This window comes from Myotis lucifugus, unplaced genomic scaffold (genome assembly GCF_000147115.1).
Source record: "Myotis lucifugus unplaced genomic scaffold, Myoluc2.0 scaffold_425, whole genome shotgun sequence".
Classification (NCBI taxonomy): Eukaryota; Metazoa; Chordata; class Mammalia; order Chiroptera; family Vespertilionidae; genus Myotis; species Myotis lucifugus.
In genome coordinates, this window is record NW_005871473.1 from 531,680 (window position 1) to 539,611 (window position 7,932).

The window sequence follows — 7,932 nt, forward strand, 5'->3', positions numbered from 1 at the left end:
ATCGATCAGCTGCCTCCTGCACACCCCCTACTGGGGATGTGCTCACAACGCAGGTACATGCCCTTGACCGGAATCGAACCTGGGACCTTTCAGTCCGCAGGCCGACGCTCTATCCACTGAGCCAAACCAGTTAGGGCCAAATGTGACCTTTTGATATGGAGGGAACATGACAAGACCCTTCTTTTCAGACACTGTGACAAACGTGAAGACAAGTTTAGAAAACCGAGAGAGAAAGTTGGGAGGAGTTTGGTTATCTCTTTGGCCAAAAAGAAAAAAGAAATGGCCGTTTTCTTCAGTCTCTTAGTAAATGTTTTATCTACTGACTTGGCCCACAAAGCTGACCAGGGTGAGCCTCCCGTTGGACATTCCTACGGGGTTTCTGAGGCCATTGAGTCGCGGGAGTAGGTAGTAGAGGATGCTGAGAGCCCGCCACAGGGTGGGGTGACCAACTAGGCCAGGGGTGGGGAACCTTTTTTCTGCCAAGGGCCATGTGGATATTTATAACATCATCCGTGGGCCGTACAAAATGATCAACTTACAAATTAGCCTGCTCTGTTTGGTCAAACGTCTCATTAACTCGCCCCTGATGCCTTGGCAGGGCCAGACCTAATGATTTTGCGTGCCTTACACGGCCCGCGGGCCGGACGTTCCCCACCCCTGGTTATAGTGAGGTCACATGACGGTATCTTCAGCCCCGCGTTACAGGTCGCTCCACATGAAAGAACGTAATGCCAAAAACATTTAACAAAAATTAAGCCACAAATTCAAGCTACCCAAATGACTCTGAAATATGATCAAAGTACGCCAGCTCTCAAACCGGAAACGCCTTCCTGTAATCAAAACGGCTATCTCCCCTCCTGTGTGCTCAAGGGGTGCCGTTCAGGTGTCCGGAACCAACAACAGGAACAGCCTCTGTGGAAAATGAATTCGTTGAGGCTCTTTCACCTCTGGGACTTGCCAGGGGATTTCAAGTGCTCAGTGGGAAGTATGAGCATTTGGGAGAAGAGAGAACTGATCAGAGAGGAGGAAGAGAGGGGAGGGAGACAGCTGATCACAGGTAACATGTTGAGCTTCAGTCTTAGGCGACAGAGAGCCAATCTGCTATCACCCCTTTCTCCAAACTCACGACCATCTCAACGTGTTTCAGGGCCTCCGCAGAAAGGCAAAGAACAATATGATAAACAAAGGCTGTGGGAAGGACTCAAAAATAGTTCTTTCTCAAACCCCCCCAGTGGGTTTGTGGTTACGTCACAAACACAGATAAAAAACAGTTCAGGACACTGGTTTTCAAAGTGTGAGGCCCAGACCAACAGGCTGAGCATCACTTAGGAACCTGTTAGGGATGCAAATTCCCAGGCTCCGCCCCCGACCTATGGAATCGGTAACTCTGAGGAAGGGGCCCCTGCAGCTCTCCAGGGACTCTGCTGTGCGCGCAACTTGGAGAGCCGCTGGTGTAGTGGACAGAAGTGGACCTCGGGTGAGGCCACTGGTTTCAAATGCAGTGGTGAGCTATGAAGCCAGCCTAGGCCATTGTGAGTGCTCAACACAAACCTCTCCTCCTCCTCTTCCTTATCACTGTCACCATCATCATCACCATCACCATCATCATCACCACCATCACCACCATCATCACCATCAGCATCATAACCACCATCACCACCATCAGCATCACTATCAGCATCATAACCACCATCACCATCATCATCACCATCAGCATCATAACCACCATCACCACCATCAGCATCACCATCAGCATCACCATCAGCATCATAACCACCATCACCACCATCATCACCATCAGCATCATAACCACCATCACCATCATCATCACCATCAGCATCATAACCACCATCACCACCATCATCATCATCAGCATCACCATCAGCATCACCATCAGCATCATAACCACCACCATCACCATCAGCATCACCATCAGCATCATAACCACCATCACCATCATAACCATCTCTGACACAGAAGGGACTCCCGCGCTGGTTACCTGTGTGCTACTAAAGAGGATCTCCATGCCCTGCGCTGCCAGGAAGGCCTCCCTGCCAGACTGGAGGGTGGCAATGTGCTTGAGGCAGAGCAGAAGTGCCCGGCGGATCGGCAGGTAGCTGTTGGCCGTGTCGTGGCTGTGCCAGTCCTGATGCAGCCGGAGCAAGCTGGCGACGTAGCCCCTGTTCACCACCCTGCGGCTGTTAGACTCTGAAACCAACGGGAAAAGGCGATGTCGGTCACAGGCTCCCCTGGGGGCACCGGAGACACTTGTTAATGACAAAGGGAATGGTCATAACTGTCCAGCGGAAAACACTGGCCGGTGCCACCGCATCGAGCGATTAATGTGCATCACCAAGCCCTGGCCAGGTGGCTCAGTGGGTTAGAGCATCATCCTGATACACCAAGGTTATGGGTTCAATCCCCGGGCAGCGCACATACAAGGATCGGCCAATGAATGCATGAATAAGTGGAACAACACCTCTCTCTCTCTTTCTCTCTCTCTCCCTCTCTCTCTATTAAAAAAAGAGAGAGAGACAATACATGCTTCTAGCCAAGTGTTTAGGAAAGATCCCCTGAGCTGAATCAGATAAGCATGAATTTCAGACCCTTCCCTCAGACCACATAAGTACACAGGAGTGAAAACATAACCTGAAAATTCAGTGCTTTATCCCAGAAGGGTTTTCTCATATTAATAAATCTTTTTCAGTCTCTCTCTCTCTCTCTCTCTCTCTCTCTCTCTCTCTCTCTCTTTCTTTCCTGCTTGTTTGTCAAATTCTAAATGGTCAGGCCTGACGAAGCCCCTCTGAGATTTTTGACCATTTCTTCAGTTGGTTTTCCTTTTTAATTTTTTTTTTTTTTTACGCTTTTCAACATTTCATTCAGCCAGGACCCTGCCCTGAGAGAGATGAGCTTTATTCACTCGTCATCTCTTGGGGGAAGGCTTCCATCGCCTTCATTCCTCCTTGAATGAATTATTCTGCCGCATCAGAAACCTCCTTCTCCTGGGCCCGTCCCGGCCACAACGCGCTCCGAGCTCTTGGCCGCCTACATGAGGCCCAGCCTGCCCGGTAGCTGACGTTTAAAAGAAAACGGAAGATTAAGTGGGAGGTATTAAAGCAGCGGTTCTCAACCTGTGGGTCGAGACCCCTTTGGCGGTCGAACGGCCCTTTCACAGGGGTCGCCTAAGACCCTCCTGCATATCAGATATTTACATGACGATTCATCACAGTAGCAACATGACAGTTATGAAGTAGCAACGAAAATAATTTTATGGCCTTAACCGGTTTGGCTCAGTGGATAGAGCGTCGGCCTGCGGACTCAAGGGTCCCAGGTTCGATTCCGGCCAAGGGCATGTACCTTGGTTGCAGGCACATACCTAGTAGGGGGAGTGTGCAGGAGGCAGCTGATCATTGTTTCTCTCTCATCGATGTTTCTAACTCTATCCCTCTCCCTTCCTCTCTGTAAAAAATCAATAAACTATATATTTTTTAAAAAAAGAAAATAATTTTATGGTTGGGTCACAACATGAGGAACTGTATTTAAAGGGCCAGAAGGTTGAGAACCACTGTATTAAAGGGAAGAATCGCCCGCTGAGAAGATGCCAGATTGGCTAAAACAGTGCCCGGAGGCGCCACGTGGGAGATGAAGGACTTTTGTTTTTATCTGTGTAAGGGTGCGTTCTATCCTAACGACCTTCATACTTTTTGGAGGGATGAGGGGGATAATGGGGAGGGGGGGAAATCTTTAAGTATCTGAGAGAAAAACAAACAAAACCCTTATCAAATCCCAGTGACTTTATTCATGATTTCCTGTTAATCCTCAGTAAGCGGTCATGTTTACTAACATCGGAAATAGCCATCCCTCCGCCCACCCCCCACCTCCCCATCACCTCACATCAGTCGATCTTTCTCTGGGAATAGCTTGGGGAGTTTTGCTAAAGCCCATACTTATCTGAAACCCGACAAGAGGACCTGCATCGCACAGACAGAGAGCGAATATAAATAGAGAAGAGGCAAAGGGTGGATGAAATGAAGGTCACTGGGGTCAGCAACGTGGAGGACTCTAGAACATTTGGGAGGAACACAGGGCTTCTCTGAGGGAGCCCAAAGAGCGAGGGAAATGGGGGGAGCTGGAAGATTGGGGGTGGGCCAGGGCAGGTCCCCCAACCCTCCTCAAAACAGACCAGCGGTACTTTGGTTTGCTTACGTAAATGGCTTCCTGCTAAAATTTTCTAAAGGGGAGGGGGAATCCTACTTCTTAATATTTTTTTAATATATTTTTTTAATTGATGACAGAGAGGAAGGCAGAGGGAGAGGGAGAGAGAATCATCAATGATGAGAGAGAATCATGGATCGGCTGCCTCCTGCACGCCCCCTACTGGGGATCGAGCCTGCAAACTGGGCGTGTGCCCTGACCGGGGATCGAGCCATGACCTTCTGGTTCATAGGTCAAAGCTCAACCACTGAGCCACGCCGCTGGGCCACAGTCTATAATCAAACATCACGCTCCGTAGTCACCGAGGATGCTCTAACACACATTTTCTCCCCCACTCCCCACCCTCCTGCCCGCTTCCTCCAGGAAACAGTTCATGAGGCATATTATGGAAGGGGAGGAGGACGCGTGTGGACGGTGGGAAGGCCGACGGGCGTGTCAGTGCTGCCTTTGACCTTGGCCGTGAAGGTCAGGAAGATGCAGGTTATCCGAAAGGTGCGAGGGAGTTGGGGAAAGGTAACTGCAAGACTTGGGGCTGTTTATCTGAGGCAGCCCCCCCAAAAGCTGCTGCTGGAAGCCTCCCCTCCCCTTCCCCCTCCCCCCCTCCCGCCCTCCCCAAGTCCTTTCTAATCCTGCTAACCTCCCAGGGAGCACAACCAATTCCAGAGGCCCCTCCAGCCCCTGGCTCCACGCACCCGCCTCCTCCCCACTCCCTTAAATAATGGCTGAGCCAATGCCTCCGAGACCGTCATCTGCTAATTTCCTTCAAGACGGGCTAGCGGCTCACGCTGGGAAGAGCAGATAGTGTGGAATGGCAAATGCGGGCAAAATTAGATTAAAATAACCTCCCGATAAACAAATGACTCGCCTCCAATAAATATTGGACTAGCGTGGCCCAGATAACTAACAGAACAGCGCCACCACCTGGCAGCAAGAGGAACTGCAAGGCCCGTACCAGTCAGCCCACCCAACTATGGGGTCGGACAGAGGGGATGGGGATGGGAAGCAAGGGGGATGGTGGTATTCTTTTAGCTCACACTTTTAAAAATATTTTATGGCCCGGCCGGCGTGGCTCAGTGGTTGAGCGTCCACCTATGAACCAGGAGGTCACAGTTGGACTCCCGGTCAGGGCACATGCCCGGGTTGCGGGCTCGATCCCCAGTAGGGGGCGTGCAGGAGGCAGCGGATCCATGATTCTCTCTCATCACTGACGTTTCTTTCTCTCTCTCTCCCTTTCCCTTCCTCTCTGACATCAATAAAAACATATTTTAAAAAATACTTGATGTACTTACGCAAAAGACAAAAAAAAAAAATTTGGTGGGGAAGTCAGAACTTTAAGCCAAGGGGGGAAAAAGTCATGTTCCAAGTTGAGCGGGGCTGATACAATAGAATCTATGATTCTTCCCGCCCTCGTTCCCTTTCTCTCCATCCAGCCCATCATCGCCAACCTCATCGGATGCTGCTAAACCTCATGGCAGAGACTGGGCCCTGGCACAGCCGCCTGGCGATGGGGTGCCTCCTGCTGGTCCCATTCAGACGCTTAGATGGGGTGGACGCTCTTTTCTAAAGAACTAAATGACAGCCCGGCCGGTGTGGCTCAGTGGTTGAACATCGTCCTAGGAACCAGGAGGTCACGGTTCAATTCCGGTCAGGGCACGTGCCCGGGTTGCAGGCTCGATCCCCAGTGTGGGGCGTGCAGGAGGCAGCCGATCCATGATTCTCTCCCATCACTGATGTTTCCATCTCTCTCTCCCTTCCTCTTTGAAATCAATACAAATATATTTTAAATAGAGAGAACGAGCCCTAACCGGTGTGGCTCAGTGGATAGAGCGTCGGCCTGGGGACTGAAGGGTCCCGGGTTCGATTCCGGTCAAGGGCATGTACCTTGGTTGCGGGCACATCCCCAGTAGGGAGTGTGGAAGAGGCAGCTGATCGATGTTTCTCTCTCATCAATGTTTCTAACTCTCTATCCCTCTCCCTTCCTCTCTGTTAAAAAAAAAAAAGAGAGAGAGAGAGAGAGAATGAAAAAACTAAATGACAGATGCTCCGGCCCCCCAAATCCTTCTAATACTTAGAAACTATTTATTTAGCTTCCTCTCAGCTTTGGGTCTTATCTTCTTTAAGCTAAAAAGCAAACAAACAAAATAAAAACCCTAACCCTCGTTCATCTCTTCCTGGCACACACAGGGCTCGGGCCCCAGGGCCTGGCGGGTAAACTCCTCGGCCCACAGGCTGTGTGCGCGGCCTCGGCTTCCCAAACCTCAGTCCCCTCACCTGTAAAATGGGGTGGTCACCCAGCCTCCTCCACAGACCGGATTCGGGTGCCGTGGCTGACGTCCGAGGAGCCCAATAAACAGCAGACACTGCGCTGTCACGCCCGCCCCCCCCCCTGATGGATGGAGCCTGCGATTCTGCGATTCCGCATTTGCACAAAGTCGACCGCGTCTCGTCTTCCTGCCCATTAGCTCTCTTGCATCGCTGGCATCGCTGTCTCCCTCCGCTCTCCTGTCTCCCTTCCTCGACTAACCTACTTTCCTATTCCCAGCACTCCCCCAACGCGCCCCCCCCCACACACACACACACCCCAACTTCTGCAAACTTCCAGGCGCCTCTAAAACTGCTGTGGACGGAAAGACCCACGTGCCAACCTGGCGAGCTCGGGGGAGGCCTGGGCGGCGGCCTTTGCAAACTCACAGACCTCAAGTCACCACGGAGGATGGTCTGAACTTAAAACTGTAACTGAAAGCAGTGTATGGTGGGTAGCCATGCCCCAGGCCGGTATCTGCCCTGGCAAAGGTCCATCTTTACCTTAACGGAGCCTCTATGGTGACATATCCTTGGGATGTCAAAGGGATTTTCCCTGTTTTCCGGACCCCTCAAAGCACAGGCCCTTTGAAGACCCCCAGCCTTTGCACACCCACAGCCCTTTGCAAACCCCCAGCCTTTGCACACCCACAGGCCTTTGCAAACCCCCAGCCTTTGCATACCCACAGGCCTTTGCAAACCCCCAGCCTTTGCATACCCACAGGCCTTTGCAGACCCCCAGCCTTTGCATACGCACAGGCTTTTGCAGACACCCAGTCTTTGCAAACCCACAGGCCTTTGCAAACCCCCAGCCTTTGCATACCCACAGGCCTTTGCAAACCCCCAGCCTTTGCATACCCACAGGCCTTTGCAGATCCCCAGCCTTTGCATACGCACAGGCCTTTGCAAATCTCCAGCCTGCTTACCTATAAACTGCCTATTTGGCATCACCCTTTGACCGACTTCCCATGTAGTCTTTGTCCTTCTACCCACCATCAGCAGCTGGTTTATGGTGGGGGCAGAGCAGATGTTTGTGGGTGCCCTGCTGCTCCCCCACGCTGCGGGCAGGATTGGAATCAACGCTCAAGTAGGATTCCACCCTGTCTCTGCTGAACGGGCTCAGGGAGTGACCGGCAGCCGGGACCCATGGACTGTCCGGTTACAGAAGCGCTGTGTGTTGCGTGGCTTTCTCTGGGCTCAGAGCTGACAGAGATGTATGTTTTGGGGGGAGGGGGGGAGGCGCTTGTATTTTTATTTATTTATAAGTTTTATTAAAGTTCACTTCTTACCCACAGGCCCTGAGCTCCCTACAGAGAAACAAATATTACAATCGCAGCAGCTGGTTTCCAAGCTGCCAAATTAAAAATAGATGAAGAAGGTGAGGGAGGGGGAAGATAAAAACCGCTCCCGCCAGGC

The 7,932-nt window shown here is 51.5% G+C and overlaps 1 protein-coding gene across 1 annotated transcript in view; it reads right to left on the reverse strand.

Annotated features, from left to right (window-relative positions):
• The window catches only part of LOC106694369 (cytosolic carboxypeptidase 4-like), a 68,224-nt gene that overhangs the window by 14,172 nt on the left and 46,120 nt on the right, over nt 1-7,932 (reverse strand). The window contains exon 7 of the mRNA XM_023744047.1: nt 2,000-2,208. Coding sequence (XP_023599815.1) covers nt 2,000-2,208 — 209 coding nt within the window. The remainder of the gene's footprint in view (nt 1-1,999; nt 2,209-7,932) is intronic.